The sequence below is a fragment of the Myotis brandtii genome, unplaced genomic scaffold (genome assembly GCF_000412655.1).
Source record: "Myotis brandtii unplaced genomic scaffold, ASM41265v1 scaffold37, whole genome shotgun sequence".
Classification (NCBI taxonomy): domain Eukaryota; kingdom Metazoa; phylum Chordata; class Mammalia; order Chiroptera; family Vespertilionidae; genus Myotis; species Myotis brandtii.
The window spans coordinates 1,784,612-1,805,113 of record NW_005364225.1 but is presented as its reverse complement, the minus strand read 5'-3'; the positions used below and the strand labels follow the sequence as shown (position 1 = coordinate 1,805,113).

The following is a 20,502-nucleotide window of genomic DNA, read 5'->3' as shown; positions in this document are numbered from 1 at the left end:
TGTATATACACACACACAACTTGTTGAGTTGATGTTACAGAATATATAATTTCAATGTTTTAATAGTGATCAATGAAGTAAGGTAAAAATAGATTGCACTTTCCAGCTTAGAGGTGAGGCTGCAGAGAAGAAGCAATCTCTTTATGTCTCCGATTTTCAAAATGGCATAGTGAAGAGTTACAGCTAGTTTCTGTCTTTACTTTGAAACATCAAACCAGATTTGGAATATCATTCATGGCTGTGAAGTTTTAAGCTCAATGAAGCTTCAATGATAATGGTGGCGGCTGTGTGGTCATTGTGTCTGTGTTGCTCAGAACCCCAAAAGTGAGACCCTTCACCCATCTTCCTTCCTGGGACTCAGTTTCTTCATTTATATATAATTTAATAATGTTATTATGGAAATCAAATGAAACAATAGGTATGAGAGAGAAAGGGCAAAAGTTCTCTTCATGATGTAAAATGTTATTAATATTATTTTAGCCTAGGTCTTAATTGAATAATGAAACTTTCAAATTTATTCTGAAGTGATTAACTAAATGTTGAAGAGTCTGATTTGTAGGGTTGATTTTAAAAATACATATAACAGAAACATATTTTTGGCAAAGGAGATTGTTCATAATAGTCATTTATAAATACTAGCAGAAAAGAAGTTATATAATGTAAATGTAACCATATAATCATAGTATAAACTTTATAGATGTGAGTGGTTTTTGATGAATATATGAAAATATTTCCTGCAATGAGAATAATTAACCCACAAATTCTACAATGGATGAGGGATATTTACCTCATGATAATATAATTTAATGTTAAACTTATTGAGAAAGTAGGAAATTTAAAATGTCACCTTCCTAAATAGTTCTACATATGCTCTATGTTTGATAAAAGATATTAAGAGACAACTCTCATTGGCTGAGAATGATTCCTAGAGAGGGGCTCCGCTGGGAACTGTCTTAGTGGCTTGGATGGGGGAAGGGGTGCCTTAGTTTTAAAAGGGGATTCTGGGTAACAAACGGTGGAATCTACTACAATGCCCTATGGTGTCCCCAGTTAAGACTGACATAATCCATTATCCTTCCTAATTTAATTCATTGGAATGGCCCCACAAATCAATATGAATAATAAAAGGGAGAAGAGTACAAGAATATAAGAGTGAGATAGAGGTATTTTTTAAAAAATTATCAAGATTTGAATAGAGGTTTCTTAAGAAATAAACAAAGCAAACACTGTGGATAAAATTGCAATATTGAGAAAAGATGAGTATTTTTAGGCTCTGAAAATAATTTAGATACTCATTTTAGTAACTTGAACATTTGATAAAGGTTAAACACATTTTATAGGAGCTAGTAATTTTCATATCACCCATAATGCTATGTAAGTATATTATAAAGATAAAACATCTATCAAAAATGGAGCTTCTACACAAATTAAAAAGCTTGGTATCCCTACCATAGTAAGTACCATAACCAGAAGGTTCGTTTTAGTGGATGATATCTAAATAAACAAAGTGAGGCCTGGGTGACTTGGATGGCTAAGCCTGTCTTTTTATATGTGACTAGAGGACTGGTGCACAAATTTGTGCATGGGTGGGGTCCGGCTGGCTCACCCCCATCGGTCCTGATCTGGCCCAGGTGGGAGGGGACGGGGGAGGTTGGCCGGCCAGCCCCACCCCTGATCAGGGTGGGGGGTGCCAATCAGGGGCAGGACTGGCTTGGGTGAGTTGGTCAGCCAGCCCCGTCCAATGGTCAAACTCCAGGTCAAACTCCTGGTGGAGGGGACAATTTGCATATTAGTCTTCTATTATATAGGATAACTTCAGAGGCATTACTTGATTTTACTGCATTGACAAAAAGTGAAGAGGAGTCTTCAAATTTTGCTTTTTGAAACCATCTGCCTATTAGAGTAAAAACAGAGGTGGCTAATCAACTTGGTATTTCTATCCAGCGGTGATCCTGAAGTCATTGTAGTCCACAGATCACTCAGATGACACCCCCAGAAAATAAGGAAGGGTCTGCCAATAACAGACTGTCTCAGATGTCATCTAAGGCAGTTTCAAACTGTGCTCAACTGAACATCCAATTTTGTGTAAAAAAGCAAAGAAATAAACTATTTTATAGTAAAAAGTTTTAACAGAATTTTATGCAGCATTTAATTATATTAAAACCTCTGAAATAATGCAGTAGTTAACTAAGCAGAAAATGCTTTATTAACAGCATTGGTATCTTTTTGTGGGGGGTGGGGGTAGATATTTGGCTGATTCATTTGCCACTCTGTAGTGTTAATGTGCTTAAAAGTTATACCCTCCTTTCTCTTCTGAATAACACTCATGCAATCACGCACTGGTAGGTCAGGTCTCAAGGCAGTTAATCTAGAGAGGGCTCAAAGGCACACTACTCTTCCTGCGTAAGTCCCTGAACTCTGTCTGGCTTTCTTACTCTGCTGGGCCGGCCTGGAGCCCCACTAAGGTCTCTTCAGGGGTTCTCCTTTGAAATTCACAGATCACCCCACTTGCTTCTCTTCTGAACCCTGTCCTACCCCTCTTATTCCAAGAATCTTCAATTGGCCTTTCAAACAGAAGGTATTAACAAGTCCAGAGGCCTTCCCAAATCTCCCTTCTAAATAACATTCTCATTTCTTCTCCTAAAACATATGGAGCCATCCAGAATCCAATCAGTGTTTGAGGAAACTGGGAAAAAAGTGATAGGCAATTTCTTTGACACCTTGCAGTTTTGAAGCTTTCAATTTTTACAGCACATACGTATTTCTATTAATTATTCTAAATCCACTGAAAATGATAAGTTCTACATTACCCAAACCTAAATATTTTTCTCACGTCTCAATATGATAATTTGCTTTAATTTTCTATTCTGTAGTTTATTATCACTGTCCATCATCCAGAGCCTAATTTTAACATGGCGTGTAACAGTATGGGTTAACAGGGAGTAAAAAGTAAATTTTGTACTTCTCAAGGGCAAGAACAGCATATATGTAAAGAGGACTACAACAGGTACTATTAACTGCCAACTTTATGGAAGGGATTACAGGTATTTATCTATACAAATGAATGACATTAAACCAAAGTGGTACTGTCTAAGAGACAAAACCCAGAATTCATATAATTTGATCAGGACCATTGATTTCTCTATTAGTATTTTTAAAATAAAGTGGGGACCCACTTATATAAAGAAAAATCAACATTCATTTTAGATATATTTTTACGTTATATATCTGATCACTTAAAATGAAGGTTTACAGATAATCCAGAGAAGCTATATCTTTGATGGTAAATGTTTTGCTCTCAAATGTAATATTTTTGTATCATTTTTTCTGGTTCTCTTTGTGACAATGATGGCATAAAATTTGTTCACAATCTTGAAGGAATTATCAACTCAAGGTAAAAGAAAAAAGGAAAAACGAATTAGAGGAAAATGAGTTTAATTTAATATGACCTAAATATTTTGTATTTAACATAACCATTAACAATTAAAATTAATTTATTTAGTGATATATGAATAATGATGTTGGTAATTGTTTCTGATTTATATAGTCTTACCCATTTATTGCAAAGTAAATCAGGATAAAATGGATAATTTGGAAGAAAATGTTTAATTTTGGTTACACTGGCAAATGTAACAAAGAGAATTCATATTTCATTCTTATAATATAAATTTATCAAATTCTAGAGTGAGAAAGGATCTTAGAAATTATCTGGTCCAAGTGTTTCACTTTATAAGATTAATGCCCAAATAGGTCAAGTTATTGACTGGCTTTTGGTTACACAGCTGATTAAAGATTGAACTGGAAATTGATCCAGAAAATTCCTGACTTTGGGTCCAGGACTTTTCACTGTATTACATTACAGTTATAATAAAATGCAATCCAAACGGAGTTTTATCTGTTTGGGCTCATAATAGCTGTGGTTTTCCAGTGCTTCCCAAAGTGTTTATAGAAAAATAAACTGATGTTAATAAGCATGCAACAGCATTTCAAATTGGATTTGGAGGCATAAATTGTATTTGGATCCATCCCTTTAGCAAATATAGATGGGATATAGCAGCCACAATCTTTCTCTGCTTCCCTAATTCCATCCATCTTTCTTTCTCCCTCTGTCAAATACTCTTTTAAGTCTTAAATAAGAGTGGGAGGAGGTGTTTTTTACTTCTCTATTGGCTAAAGACACTGTGATGGTTCTATAGTATTTGGTTAAAAAGATTTCCCACTCCATTTAGTGGATTGCCATGTAGATATATAAAGCAAAAGAAGACATCACAAAGAAAATATTTGGTGAGGAAGAAATGAGTATGCTTGTGAATGTTTATCTAAGGCTAATATGCCTTTCTGACTATGGGTTGCATGTTTAGCTCTATAGCCTGTGAGAAATTTAAAAATCTCCCAAAATTACCTTTTTTCAAGGAGTAGGAAAGCCAGGTTATTTCATTAATTTATTGTATCATAAATATTCATAAGAATGCTTTAAATATCACTAGTCACTTTATGTAGCAACATAACTTTTGAGAAGTAATGTGGAAATGTTGACAATATTAATCGAGTAAATAAAATAGGCAAATAAACCAGACTTGCATAATATAGTATTACCAATTTATTACTGGGTTTTTTTAAATTATTATTATTTTCAGTTTGGCCTAATATAAAATAAGGAAAAATATGCTTAAATCAAATTGATTTTACCCCTATGTTTTCTTAGCATTACATGGATAAGAAAGTTTTTTACATTTGAACTTAAATTTCTAAAATTGTTATTACTCAAAAAATAAAAGTGTATTAACTTACGGCCCTGATGCTTTCAAAATGTCCACCTTCTTTTTCGAAATCGATAGGCTGTCCTTTCAGTGTCCAGTAGAAAGTGACATCCAAACTAGCATCATGGATTGCTTTACAGTTAAGAACAATGCTTTCTCCCACTGTTAACTCTGTTCTTTTAGGAGTAAGTTCTATTTTTGTAGGTTCTACAGAAATAAAAATATATTAATTAATATCACACATAATATTTCCCTGCGTTCTATATTTTAAATAACAGAGAAAAACTTAACAAGGAATCTACGCAATAAAGTTGTTCCAGATACAGATCCTTCTGAGTCTTTATTTTTCCTTTGCTTAATCCCTTCACCCTTCTCACTCAGCCTCTAACCCCCGCCCCTCTGACAGCTGTCAGTCTGTTTTCTGTGTACATGAGTCTGTCTCCACTCTGCTTGTTAGTTTACTTTGTTCATTAGATTCCACATATAACTGAAATCATATGGTACTTGTCTTTCTCTGACTGGCTTATTCATGGACGTGGATAGTATTATGCTAAGTGAGATAAAGTTAAATTACAAAAAAGGGTACATTTTCACAGGGTTTAGGGTAATTTTGAACCAATAAAGGCTAATATGAGCCGTGCATCTAAGGGTTACTTAAGATAGTGATCAACTTTGTAAGATATAAATGTTTAGTGACTGTGTTATACACCTAAAACTAATATAATATTGTATGTTGACTGTTATTGAAAAAGAAAAAATTATTCTAAAAAGACAGTGATCAAATAACTGCAATATAACTTGCTATTTTGAATAAAGTAGGGAAGTGATGGAGTTAGGATTTTGATGTTGTCTTTATTTCCTGGAATCCCAATTGTAGATACCTTAAGAAGACTGACACAAATGATTAACAATTAGCCCAATTTTCCTATTCCAGCTCTATTGTTGACAATAGCACAATCTGATGAAGCACCATCAGGGATGGTTAAGACCCTTTAATATACAACATTCTTCTGAATAGTCACCGAGAGGAAAGTGGGTGTGATACCAGGAAAGCAATGCCACCATGAATGTTGCCATTTTAGAAGTCAGATATTCCATGTGGCAATCTAATCTCTGGCTTCATCAGAGAGGACAATCACATCATACTGTGGTTTAACCTTTGTAAGAATTAGAATATTCCCAGTAAGTAAATATTCCATTTAAGAATTTTTTTTTTTTTGGAAAGTGCTAGAATATTTTTGTTGTTGTAAAAGAAAGTCCTTGGATCCAGCACTGCCTCATTGTTTAGCACAGAGAAGGAATAAGACACAGACTGGATGCAGAAGCAGAGTCTGATTCCTGTAGTGTCTGCAATAAATGAAGACATCGTTTAAATCATGTTCCTTCTAGTGATGTTTGCCCATTCCCTAAAATATCGGAGTGCTGTCTATTTCACTTTTCTATTTCTAAAGAATGAGATAAATTAACAGTTTTACCTTTTTATGGCCCAAATATGACTTACTATAAAATACATGCGCAAATGGAAAAAAATCAATTAAGTGTAGAGTTCAACTTTAAAAATATTCCTCTGCCAACAAAGACACCACCTAAGATTTTCTTAGTATGAAGCAGTGACATGTAGTCTCGAAGGTTCTAGGCTTGACATCCAGTTCACTTTACAAGTAAACATTTAAGAGGCAATATTTGTAATGTTAAAAAATGACATTATGTAAAAAATGCCATTGATGCAAATGTCAAAGGACAGCTCTGGTATGTCACTTTCTCCGAGAGCTCACTCCCACATACCACACCCATGTCCTCCTCCTGCCTTTCTACCCCAAATCCTCTGTGGAAGTGGTAATAAGGGAATATTACTGATTATTGCTAAAATTAATCTTGGTAGAGAAAAAAATATTTTTATACTGTTAGCATACTTTTAAATTTTGAGACACCAACTAAAACTTCACCAAGCTGTCTTCATCCTCTTACATATTGTGTTCAAAGAAAAAAATTTAAATTTCTACCAACAAGAATTCCATTTCTTTATGGTGCCCTAAATAATGGAAAGGGACCATGTGGCTATATTAGTTCCATTTTTACAATGTAGTTTATAAACAGGAGCATGCACACATACATCTATACATGCATATTATTTCTATTCACTTTCTGATAAGGCCATGAAATTAGGCTTATGAAATATTTAGCCACATTTTCTTACCTTTTACAGATACTGAAGCTATGATTTCAGCAGAACCAAAGACATTTTCCCCTCGGCAAACGTACTTTCCCTCATCTGATTTAGAAGCATTTAGGATCCGAAGATTCCCGTCTGGAAGAATAGCTATTCTGAAAATCATTAAAAAAGGGTGTTTTCCCTTGTTTTATTGAAAATAAGCTAAGTAGTAAGAAACTCTCATGAAGTCTGAAATCACTTCCAAGGTAACAATAAACAAGATACAAGATTGCGGGGAAAACACACCGTGATGGTAGAAATGTTTTACCCTTCAAGAAATTATGCAGAAAAACACTTAATATCTTCTCATATATAAAAGGGTTAGGAAGTTACAGGTTATTTTTCTTTTGATACCTTTTTGACAGTTAATTTTAAAACTTGTGGGAAAAGGTGACCTTGAATTGGGTTATTAAAACTTATACTATAATATTATCCAGCAATATTTTAATATTAAGCTTGGGTATTTCACCTCAAACCATGAGCAACCCCAACAATTACACATAAAAAGAAACAGCATAAAAACATAGAGGCGGGCAAGTACAGAAAGTAAAATTAATTGTGTACAGCCAGGAGATGATTTATGGGAGTTTCTCTGCAGTGCCACTCCTGCAGCAAGGGTATGTAAATGAGACCTGAGACCCATACCTGGCTGCTCACATTGCACTTTTTAAACATAAAAACATGATACCTGACTTTGCATGTGGACTCTTTTGAGACCTTTGTTAAAAATGGACCTTGAGCCTTATATGAAGGTGAAAAATTACAGCATTATTAAAAATTTTTTAAAGTTCAGTGAAAATGAGGTTGACATTTAGAATTACCGTATTCTCCTGTGTAGTCATCATTCCAGAAATATACGGATTTAAATTTAATTAGTACTTTTGTCCTTTTCTCTCTTCTAAGCTCCTGAAATATATATTTCACTGGTGCATCAACCTACTCAAGCAACCTGAAACATAATAGAGGTGGCTGTTGTAGTTTTATTTGATATGCCACTAGAGTTTGGACTGACTTCTTTTAGGAAAGAGGAAATAGTCTATATTGCTTTTGGTAAGAACCAGTGACTCCACCGAACGTAAAATCCTAAAATTGGATCCTCCTAGTCCAGAAAATAATAGTTTATGCCAAGCAATGTGATAATATTAAACTATTTAAGATACAAAAATGGCTGAGTCTGTTTAGTCAACATCTTTTATGTTATTTTAAAATGTGGGTTCAATCTTGCCAATTGCTCAGACCTGACAGTTATTGAGATGATTGAGCTCTTTGTAACAACTGGATTAGATTCTAGGTTGCTGAATATTACAAATTTGCACTTAGATATTGTCATCAATAAAGGTATCAGTCTTGAAACATCAACTTGTTTTAATATAGATCAAACTTGATTTACAACACGTAGAATGGAGACACATTCAGGAGCAAAGCAAACTAGGAATAGCTGATTTTATTTTGTAATTTATGTCTAGGAGGGATATTAACTTCAGACACTTGAAAAACAGTGATCTAAAAAGTTATGTAATCCATTCAAGATGGTCCATCAAAAATTCTGTTCATTTATTTAGACAGTGCTCGGTTTCTATAAAAATGGAATATAATGTATTCATTCCACTTTAATCCCCCAAATACAATGCTACAAAAAAGATATATTTGAAAGAAAAAATTATATATATTTTTGTAAATAAATAGGCATTCTCTTGTGAGAATAACAATCTATTTAAATTTAGCCAAATGACTATAATCTCCACAGATTGTCAATATCTTGATTTACTGTCCTATGTAATTCCAACCTAGTAAGTGAGAGGTTTGGCTTAAAAGTTCACCTCCTTTAAAGAAAGAAATGTATCTTAGAAAAGGCACTACTTCAGCTCTTGATTTAAGATAAGTCCTTTCTCACTGACAGCAGACAACATATTATATTCTCCTTTTAAAGATAGTTTATGAACACTCCTGTACTTTAGGCCACTGATACATTGGGGGATGAAGAATTTTAAATATTATGATGTTTTATATCTGTCAAGTGGCAATGCCATTTAACCAAAAGCCTGTCTACTGATTCATATATCACATACTTATCTGATGAGCTCATTTTTTAACTTAAGAAATAAAAAAATAGATTAGGCAATGAATGAGATTTACATTATAATGTCTTGCTTTTGCATACCTAATTACTAGAAAATTGAATATTGAATAAATACTTCCTTGCAGTTTTCTGCTTCTATCTTCTCCCCTCTGCCATTATTACCATGTGACTACTACATCTGGGATTTTCAGATTTGGGGATTAATCCTGAAGAGGCATCCTTGAACTTGGACTAGAGTAGTAAGGGAGTGGTGAGGTGAAGGTCTTTGGGGGGTAAAGAGAGCTCTTAGAAATGCAAACCAGTATCTAGTCATGCTTAGTATATTCTGGTCTCTTAATTTCTGTATTTGTTTCTGTCTAGACCTGGAGATACCTTGGCTCTCTTTATTGATTTTAGAGAGAACAAGGGAAGGAAGGTGGGAGGGAGGCAGGGAGGGAGGGAGGAAGAGAGAGAGAGAGAGAGAGAGAGAGAGAGAGAGAGAGATTCAAGTGAGAGAGAAACATTGATCGGTTGCCTACAGTATGTGCCCTGACTGAGACTAAGCTTGCATGTCCCCTACTGGGGATCGAGCTTGCAACCCAGTACACAAACTGGGAATCCAATCGTGACCTTCTGGTTCATAGGTCGATGCTCAACCACTGAGCCATGCTGGCTGGCTGCATAGACTGTCTTTACCCCATTGTATATTCTTGCCTCCTTTGTCATATATTGATCATATAGGTGTGGGTTTATTTCTAGGCTCTTCATTGTGCTTCAGTGATCTATGTGTCTGTTTTTATGCCAGTAAAATGCTGTCTTGATTATTATTGCTTTGGAGTATAGCTAGATATTAAGTAGTATGATAGCTCCAACTTTGTTCTTTTTTCTCCAGATTGCATTGGGTATTTTGTCTTTTGTCATTCCATATAAATTTTGTGATTTTTTTTTTGCTTTAGTTCAGTGAAAAATCTTATTGGTATTTTAATAGGAATTGCATTGAATCTATAGGTTGCTTTTGGGTAATATGGACATTTTGATTATGCCAATTTTTTATATTCCTGAGCATGGAATATGTTTCCGTTTATTTACATTTTCTTCAATGTCTTATATTTTGAGTATAGGTCTTTTACCTACTTAGTTATATTTAGTCTTAGATATTTTATTCTTTTTTATTCAACTGTAAATGGGATTGTTTTCTAAATTTTCTGAAAGTTCAATATTGGTGTATAAAATGTAACTGATTTCTGAATATTGATTTTGTATCCTACTACTTTATTGAATTCATTTATAAGTTCTAGTAGTCTTTTGTGGAATATTTTTTTTTTAATTTAAATTATTGTTTACATAAGTCTCCTTTTCTCCCCATTGACTTCTCCCCCAGCTGCCCCCACCCCCCACACATGCCCTCACCTCCCCCCTCAACCTGTGTCCATTGGTTATGCTCATATGCATGCATACAAGTCCTTTGGTAGATTTCTTACCCCCTCACCCCTCGCCTTCCCTCAATCTTTAGGGTTCTGTAAATATAATTTCATGTTAAATGCAAATAATGATATGATTTCCTTTCCAATGTGGGTGCCTTTTATTTAGTTTTCTTGTCTGATTGCTGTGGCTAGGACTTCTAATACTATGTTGAATAAAAGTGATGAAAGTGGACATCTTTATCCTTTCTTGTCCCTGATTTTAAAGAAAAAGCTTTTAGCTTTTTCCCATTGAGTAAAATGTTTGCTGTGACTCTGTCACATATGGACTTAATTATGTTTGGGTATACCCCCTCCAATCCTACTTTACTTAGAATTTTTATCATAAACAGATGTTGAATTCTGTGAAAAGCTTTTTCTGCATCTATTGATTAGATCATATAATTTTTATCCATCATTTTGTTTATGTGGTGTATCATATTAATTGATATATAGATATTCAACCAATTTCGCATTCCAGGAATAAATCCCACTTCATCATTGGGTATTTTTTAATGTATTGTTGAATTGGGTTTGTTAATATTTTGTTGATAATTTTTGCATCTATGTTTTTCAGAGATATTGGCTTGCATTTTCTTTCTTTTTTTTTTTTTTGTAGTGTCTTATCTTCTTTATCTGGGTTCGGTATCAGGATATTGCTGGCCTCAAAAAATGAGTCTAGGAACTTTTCCTACTTTTCAGTTTTTTTTTAAATCGTTTGAGAAGAATAGGTGTTAACTATTTGAATGTTTGGTAAATTGCCTTGTAAAGCCATCTAGTACAGGACCTTGTTTGTTGGGAGTTTTTGACTACTCATTTAGTACTTTAGTAGTTATCAGTGTGTTCAGATTTTGGTTCTTGCTGATTCAGTCTTGGAAGATTGAGTATTTTTATACATTTATCCATTTATTCCAGGTTGTCCAATTTGTTGGCATACAATACAATTTTTTCATCCTATTTTCTTATCAATCTTTGTATTTCTGTAGTGTCCGTTGTCACTTCTTTTTTATTCCCGATTTTATTTATTTGGGCCCTCTCCTTGATGAGTCTGGCTAAAGGTTTAACAGTATTTGCTTTCTATATATAGGGGCTTCTAAATGAGGTACATAGATGTTCACAAGAGTTATATCCTCTTGTTAGATTGATCCCTTTATATTATAAAATTCTTTTTTTGTCCATTATTATAGTATTTATTTTAAAGTCTATTTTGTCTGGTATCAGTATTGCTACCTCAGCTTTTTAATTTTTTTGGTTTCTATTTGCATAAAATATTTTTTCCATTTCTTTACTTTCAGTCTCTGTGTGTCTTTCAGTTTTAGTCTCTTGTAGGCAATATATATATACACACATACACACACACACACACACACATGAATACATATGTATATATGTATATATGTATGTATGTATATATGTGTGTATATACATACATATACAGTATAAACATATTATGTGTGAGTATATGTTGTGCCTATAAACATATCTATAATAATAAAAGGGTAATATGCTAATTAGACAAGACATTACACACATATATATGGGTTTTGATTTTGTATCCATTTAACCACCCTATGTCTTTTAATTGTAGCATTTAGCCCATTTGCACTTAAATAAATTATTGATAGGTATGTAGTTATTGCTATTTTATTATTTTCTGAAAATTTTTTATAGTTCTCTATTTTTTATTTTCTTGCTCTCTTCTCTTGTATGTTGATGACTCTTTATGGATTATGTTTAGATTCCTTTTTTATTTCTTGTAAATCTTTTACAGATTTTTGATATGTGGTTACCACATGCTTCATATATGCCAAGCTATGTTCGTACCAGTCTTTTTTTTCCATTTTATTTTATTTTTCCCATCACCATTTATCCCTCAAATACCCTCCTCTACCTCTACTCACCCCTCCTCCCCACAATCACTACACTGTTGCCCTTGTCCATGCCCATGAGTTCTTTCTCTTTTTTCTCAGTCCCACCGTACACACACACAGCCCCCCATCCCTCCCCGCCGAGAGCTGTCAGCCTGCTCTCTATGTATGGGCCTATCTCTATTTCATAGTAGTCTTTTTAAAGTTATTGGTAGCTTAAGTTCAAAGACATTATAAAATCACTACAATTTTTACTCATTCTCTCCACTGTTATCTTTCTGTCATTATTTTTACCTTTTTTTTTTGTGGGTCTGTGTGTATTCCTTGATTTATTATTATAGTCACACATGATTGCTCTACCTTTGTCTTTTAACCTTTGTACTAGCTTTATAATCAATTGACCCACTGCTTTTACATCTCATTTGATAGTTAAAAATTAGTAAATCTTACCCTTATATTGGTTGGGGAGAGAAGTAGGTAAAGATGACCTATTATTGATAAGTTTATTCCATTTTTTCCATAATTGCTTATCTGAACTATTATATTAGGTACATTGTAAACAGACAATAATTAGACATTATAATTATTAGTAAAAGCAAATACGTTATAGCACTTCTTCTTTCCCTCCTCCCATCCCGTGGGATCTCCTGCACATCTCTGAATTGTTCAAACCTCTATTTGGAGTCCATTGCTCCAGTCATATAAGACCACATACCTTTAATGGTCAGATACCTGCCTATCTTTCACTGCTCAAATATACCATCTAGCTGAACTCCTCCTTAATCCTCTTTACTTAGAATTATTCCTGCCTTCATTTTTGCTTCCTCAGAACTCCGTCACAGCATTTGCCTCCCTTTTCCTTAGTTCACTCAGACAGGGGGTTTTATCCTTTGAGCATTATAGTTTCAGCATTTTCAAGGACTTACATAAAGATATGAGATCTGAAAGAAATTAGTGGCTCAAACAATCAAAAATAAGCACAATGTTGAAAATAATCTAATGTAATATTGCAACAATTAGTCAAATTCAACTTTTCTTTTCCATTGTTATATAAAAAGCTACTACCACAATATATTATAAAAATGTTACTATTATATTAACAGTTTCAATGATAAAGTTATAAAAAGTTTTCAAAATATTTTATAGCAAAAAAAACTTTTTATGGATATAGGTATATTTTATTATTTTTGATAAACTCTGCGGTGAGATATTTGAAAAATTAAAAGAGCCTCAGATCTATCTATGGTCTTCGCATTGTTCTGCTGATAAACATTTCCTGATCACTTTTTATGTTTCAGGCATCATAGAACCTCCAACACTTTATTTCACATAACACTTCTAACTACTATGGGGGTTGAGTATTAGTCTCATTTACTGGTGAGAATACTGTGGTTCATCATCATTTATTATCTTATTCAAGACTATTCATCAAGTGGCAAAACCCTGATTTCGGTCATACTCTGATTTGTTGTTTGTCTGTCTGTGACTTCTAATTTGTAACCTCCTTCATTCCTTATCTTTACAAACTCCACAGTAATTGGTACTCAATAAGTGGGGACTGAATTAAACAGAATATACTTTAAATCGATTATAGATGAAGAAATGGATGCCCTGAGAACTACAAGTCACTTTGAAAAAATAAGATGGCATATAGTTTGTTTTGATAATATTTGTTATGCTTCTATAATTTGCCAGGCCCTATACAAAGCTCATTCAATACTTTATTTCTTACAAAGACCCCAGGATATATTATTAAACTCATTTGATAAAGGAAGAGAAAGAAAATGAGGCACAAAGGACTGAAATAGCTACCAGGATTTTAGGCCAGGCCTGCTGGTTTCTAAAATTTGTTCTGCACTTTCAGCTACTCCACATCGATCCAAAGGAAACATCAAAAGAAAGCTTTGCATAAGATCATACGCTTGGTGGCAGCTCTGACCTACAATAGAAGCTGACAGAAGTGGAAACTCGAGGGTAACAAGAGAAGACACATGTTTCCTGTAGATGATGGAAATGAGAGAAATTCAAACTCTTCAACTTGATCAGTAAAGTATTTTCAAAGCGAAGGGCCATAGGCACTCAAGGGGGCTGGGCCGCCAGCGTGCTCTTCCCTTTAGATGCAGTTGAGCTGGAAGGAAGAAGTGAGGTGACCCAGAAAGACATGGATGACAGCCTTTATGAAGCGAGAGGAACACCAAGTGCAGAAGTCACTTTAATTAATGGGCCTCATCCCTGGCTCTGAGCATCACTGCAAGCAACCTGAAGAAACCGCAGGCCCCTTTGTGCTAAGCCACTGAAAGTTTCACAACCTGCAGGCTCTGAAAAGGGGTGAGAAAGGAGGCTGCCTCTTTGCCAGGGTTGGATATTAAGTGCTTGTAATTAACCAAACCAAACAACTCCCCCCAAAAACAAACAAGCAAATAAACAAAACACACACACACACACACACACACGCACACACACACACACACACACACACACACACACACACACACACACCACGCACTTATCTTGTTCTTGTTCTGAAGAATATTTCTACAAGAATTTGTCAGGGGCTCATCAAACTTAACATCTACAGAACTACACTCCGTTTCCATGAAATCAGCCTCTCACTCCAATGAAACCTATTTTATGTGAATTCGCATGAAAAATTCTGGGTGTGCATGTACCTATTTTGTAGAGAAATCCATACACTCTTCCACTTGATCAGTAAGGTTCCTCAGATGTAAATTTCCTCAGATTCTCAAGGGATTCTGGGATGAAAACAAGATTAGGAATCACCAGAAAAATCCTTTGTTTTATAGATGAGGTAACTGTGCCCAGAGAAGGAAAGCTTAGACTATTTCTTTTTTAAAGCTCAGGGCATAATTCAGACTGTTACCTCAGAAATCATCATTTACCTTTTCCCTCAATACAAGTTGGTCAAGTTGAATCTATTCCCTTTTTCTGGCTTACTGGAGAGTCTAGATGCAGTGAGGATCAAACGTGAGGTGGTTTTACTTTTTCTAATCACTGCCTTTAACCATGTTCTGTCAAAAACACATTTCCACTTCCTTCAGACAGCCAAGAAGGTCTCATAGCTTTTAAATAACTTTCAGTTGTTACAAAGGCAAAAGTTCTCTCTGATTTCCTGCTCTCCTCCTCCTCAACCTTACCTTAGCATGGAGAAATGGCTTGGACCCAGGACACTGAGGCTGCAAGGAGCATGGAGAATGGTCTCTCTTCACAGCTTTTCTCCTCCTTTTCCCAGTTCTTCTTCTCTGTGTGTCAGAGTAGGGAGGAGAGAGCTGGAAAGGGACCAGGGTCCCTTACTCAATTTCTGTTGTGGTTCTTACTGGGGTGCACCTGTCACTCTGGGAAAAGCTACTGTCCCCCAGGCCACTGTGGAAGCAGATCCTTTAACACTGGCTCTGTGAGCACATCTATGAGTCTTTGGGTCTCCTCACTGCAGAGTCCCCTCATGCAGTCTCCTCTTTAGACCCCACCTTTTCCAGCTCTGACAGCTCATGGAGCCCAGCAAGTTTGTGCTTGCCAACCTTCTCCAAAGTCTGTCCAACCCCTGGGAACCGAACATCCTCTTGCCTTCTAAATGGTGGGAGTGTAGGCTTCTCTCCCGCTGCCACCTTTCTGCTGTCTGTCACCTCTCTCCAGTTACGCGCTCCCCTATTTAAGCAGGGCCAGGAGCCCATCAGCAAGTCTGTTGCCTAAGCAAAGTTCAATCAAGGAATAAAAGAACTAGTCTTATCATTTCTTTGAGTCCTTGTAACCTTCCCCTCACTTGAGTTTGGAGGTGAGGAGTGAAAGAAAAAGCCTGCAAACAATGTCTTTCTCTCTCTAATATGCTCTTACATACACAGAGGCGAGGCGGTGTGGATGGGGAAGGTGACGCTGTGCTGGTCAGATACTTCCACAAGCAAGACTGGCTCAGCTACCTGGCTCTGGAGGAGCTATCCAATTCCTGAGTTTTTAGGAGTCTTCTGAATGCCAGGTGCCTCACAGCTTTGCTTGGAGCTTTGGGTTTGGGCTTAACCAGTTTCTCTCACTACCACACCTTATTTGAGCTCATTATAATCCATCTATATTATTGTCATTCTGCTTCCTCTGCCTCCAGTAGCAGGCCATTTCCCATTTAATTATGATGTCCAGCCAGTGTTGCTCAGTGGTTGAGCGTTGACCTATGAACCTGGAAGTCATGGTTCGATTCCCAGTCAGGGCACATGCCCGGGTTGGGGGCTTGAACTCCGGTAGGGGATGTGCAGGAAGCAGCTGATAGATGATTCTCTTTCATCATTGATATTTCTATCTCTTTATCCCTCTCCATTCCTCTCTCTGAAATCAATTAAAAAACAACTACAAAAATCAAACGTGTTGGTGCCACTGCCTTCACAATGTGTCATATGATAATGTTAGCAACTGACTTACTGCCCATCCATGTCTCCACACTCCATTCAGGATAAAATCCAAACTCCTTGGCGGGACCTATGACATCCTTTGTAACCTCTCCCTGCCTTTCTATTCTCATATCAGATTCCTTGCTGCTTTCTCACATCTACACCGATCTTACCTTCCATTCGTAATAAGCTGCTTGTCATTCTCTGAAGATCCTGTGTCTTGGATCTTTGCAAATAGTTTTCCCCCACCTGGACAAGACTTTTCCTGCTTCCCAGTCTCATAGCTGTCTGGAAGATTACTTATTATTCCCTAATCTTTTTGTTGTTGTTGCTCCAATTATGTCTGGGTGATGTTCCCTGACCCTCGGTTACTATCTTCCTACTCATATATCATTATTCCTCTGTCCTCTTATGCTTCTCGTACATTCCACAGTGTGCCAGACCTCCGCATATTATGTTTTCCCTAGACTGAAACTTACTTGAGGAAGGAAATGAGCATTATACTAGCACAATAAGTAGTCAACAAGTGGTGGTTAAACAGGACTCCGATTCCTTATGAGTATCTGGTTAATCACCACATTTTAGTGTGAATTAATTTATCACACCACATTTTCCCATGAGGATCCATGAAGAGAGTTTTTGGCTCTTTAACCACTGTAGGGAAGCAAGAGTAAAAGTGTAGAAGGGGGTAGTAAGGCATTTTGTGTTCACTTGATGTGATAGGATTGAAATTCCTGTCTTTATTTTCACTGTTAATTTTTTTTTTCATTATTTTCACTGGTTTAGCTACATAGTGCTATGATGTGTCTATTAGCATGAATGTTTCACTTTTTCCTTATTAGCAATACAAAGCTACTAAAAAATTTAATGGATATTCTTCTTTCAAACCATACTTTGAATACCACTATTTATTAGCTAGATATAAACCTGTGAGTATTTATAACATTTTCTTTCTATTTTATTAAAGTTATTTCTTCTTTATAGGCAGTTGAATAGTTTGGTAAAAATCCGTCTCAACTAACCGCATTTCTTCATTTTCCCCTGGAAGCATTTGGCTTAGCACTAATGAGAAATTGATCTTAGAAAGTGAGAGATATTAAAACCATGCACAACAGAACTGGGTAAATGCTTTTGGAGTGACTGTGGACTGGATTCTAAATTTTTTCCACGGAGCTGTTTCCAAAATTGAAAGAAGCTGTGAAATTGGATATATCCCCAAACTGAGAACTTTTAAAGTCAAAAACCATAGTTGAGGTTGCATTGAATCATTTATCCTGTGGCTTTTCGCAGTGTCCTGAAATGAATAATCTGTCATTTCACATTAACAGAGACATAAAATCTGTCAGTATTTCTTAAAGAAGACTTAAGAAGAAAAGGACAGGTATTTATAAAAAGTTGAAATCTTTATACTCCTTGAGTTTTTGTTTTTGCATTTTCTTTTCTGTACAGTCTGCTGTCTGTATAAATATCTAGATCTCATAGGAAGTGAGGCTAAATTATTGCTCTTCTGAAACCTCTAAGGTCACAGGGATAGCATCTAGGGCAAAATTATGAATTTTTATATCACCCCCTGGGATGGTTTTTAGTCCATTTTAAATTACCCTGACCTAATTAGGAAGCTGGACCATGGCTCAGCTCTTTATTATTAAAAAATGCACTTTATTATTTTTTTGTATTAGTTCTCTCCTGGAGAGCAGCTCTTCCACTATTTAGCTCAAGTGACTTTTTGAACAGAGTCAAATCAACATCCGGTAATTGATTTTTATGAGTGGCAGAGTAGGGTAAAGTAAAATGCATTAGGGCAGTCAGCACAAAACCCCACTCCTGATTTCACTTGTCAATTGACCTTTATTTTAATTCTATGCCTTCTCTCCCTCATCTGTAAAATAAAGAATGTGGACTGAATTTCTAAGGCACTTTTCACCTATTTACCTAAACTCCAAAGCTTTTTCTTAGTCTCAGGCTAGATTTCCTTTATCTTACTGTGAGCCCTGAGAATCAGCCTGCATTCTTTTCTTTTTTCTTTTTTTCTGAGAGCGACCTTGAAGTTTCTATCTCATTAAAATCCATCTCAGAATAAGACAGGTTCCCAACACCCAACTTCTAATTTGCACCCAACCCTAGACATGCAGGGCACTGTCCTCTTCTGGGGATGACATATAAGAATATAAAACATAGCTCAGCGCCTTTCAGATAGTCACTGATTCCTTTTCTCCTACGTGAAACAACGTGGCTACTAACAAGACTCAAGAGCTAATTTGAGTAGTATAAAACAACTCTAAGTATTTAAGGAATTTTAACTTGCTATCGACTAGGAAAAATGAAAAAAAATGAAGCATAATTTAAATTTTCAGTTGGGTCTAGGCACTGGTGCCACAAATAGAAAGGTTTGTGAGGATAATTGAATCAGAAAACTCTACTAGCCTAACCATCTTAATTTCTGTATGTATAAGTCCAATAAAATGACATCATTTACACATTTTATTTCTTTTAATCAAAACTTATGTGGTTCAAAAGAAATCCAACACATGAGTGTGTTGTTGTTTTTTTAGAGAAACAGACTCTGCAGGTTATGGGCCATGACCTTGGGCAAACAATTTAATCTCTCTGAATAATCTAATTGTAAAATGAGGGATAATAATATTTATCCGGTGGTTGTAAAAACTACAAATGTACCAAGTGGCTTCCATTGTGCTGAGGCTAATCAAACGCATTGAAGTGGCATTTCTCGTTTAACATTACAAATAATCATGGCTACTGTTTGTGGAGTGCCTGTTACGGGCCAGGCGCTGTGCCATGTTCTTTCACTAGGAAGGCTGGAGAGGTCATTTTATACAGCAGCATTAAGCTAAGATCTAAATGATAAGTAGACAGCCTCTCAGATCGGGAGAAGAATATTCTTGTCGGGAATAGCAGGTACACAGGCCCTGACACTAGAATGCCTTTGGGCCCAGGGACAGAGAAAAGGCCAGAGTGAGAGGGGTGTCCTGGGTGAACATAAGTGTGGTAGATGTTTATATTAATGGAGACATTCAAGGATATTAGCTAGACAATTTAAATATAACCTACTATGGAAGAAGAGAAAAAATGTAATATTTTTGGTGAGAATGATCTGATTGTGAATACAAATCTAACTACTTAAATGGTATTCACTTTAGCTGAGAGACAAAATGGGGATCACTCATATATTTAAATGTAATAATATTTATATAGTATCATAAAACTGGCTGAAATAATAGGAATTTGTTTTAAATTTCATATTCCTGGTCAAGTGTTTTAGTTGAAAGATGACCATTTAAAACGACAAGTGCTGGCAAGGCTATGGAGAAAAAGGAACCCTCTTGCACTGCTGGTGGGAATGCAAACTGGTGCAGCCACTGTGGAAAACAGTATGGAGTTTCCTCAAAAAATTAAAAATGGAACTTCCATTTGATCCAGTCATCCCACTTCTAGGAATATATCCCAAGATATCAGAAACACCAATCAGAAAAGATATATGCACCCCTATGTTCATAGCAGCACAATTTACAATAGCTAAAATCTGGAAACAGCCTAAGTGCCCATCAGCAGATGAGTGGATTAGAAAACTGTGGTACATTACACAATGGAATACTATGCCGCTATAAAAAAGAAGGAATTCTTAACATTTGCAACAGCATGGATGGAACTGGAGAGCATTATGCTAAGCAAAATAAGCCAGTCAGAGAAAGATAAATATCACATGATCTCACTCATTTGTGGAATATAATGAA

General features: G+C 35.7%; 1 protein-coding gene across 1 annotated transcript in view; it reads right to left on the bottom strand.

Moving 5' to 3' along the window:
- CNTN5 (contactin 5) overlaps positions 1 to 20,502 on the bottom strand; it is a 1,092,962-nt gene that overhangs the window by 122,807 nt on the left and 949,653 nt on the right. The window contains exons 14-15 of the mRNA XM_005872208.2: positions 6,958 to 7,085; positions 4,792 to 4,967 (exon numbers count right to left, since the gene is read on the bottom strand). Coding sequence (XP_005872270.1) covers positions 4,792 to 4,967; positions 6,958 to 7,085 — 304 coding nt within the window. The remainder of the gene's footprint in view (positions 1 to 4,791; positions 4,968 to 6,957; positions 7,086 to 20,502) is intronic.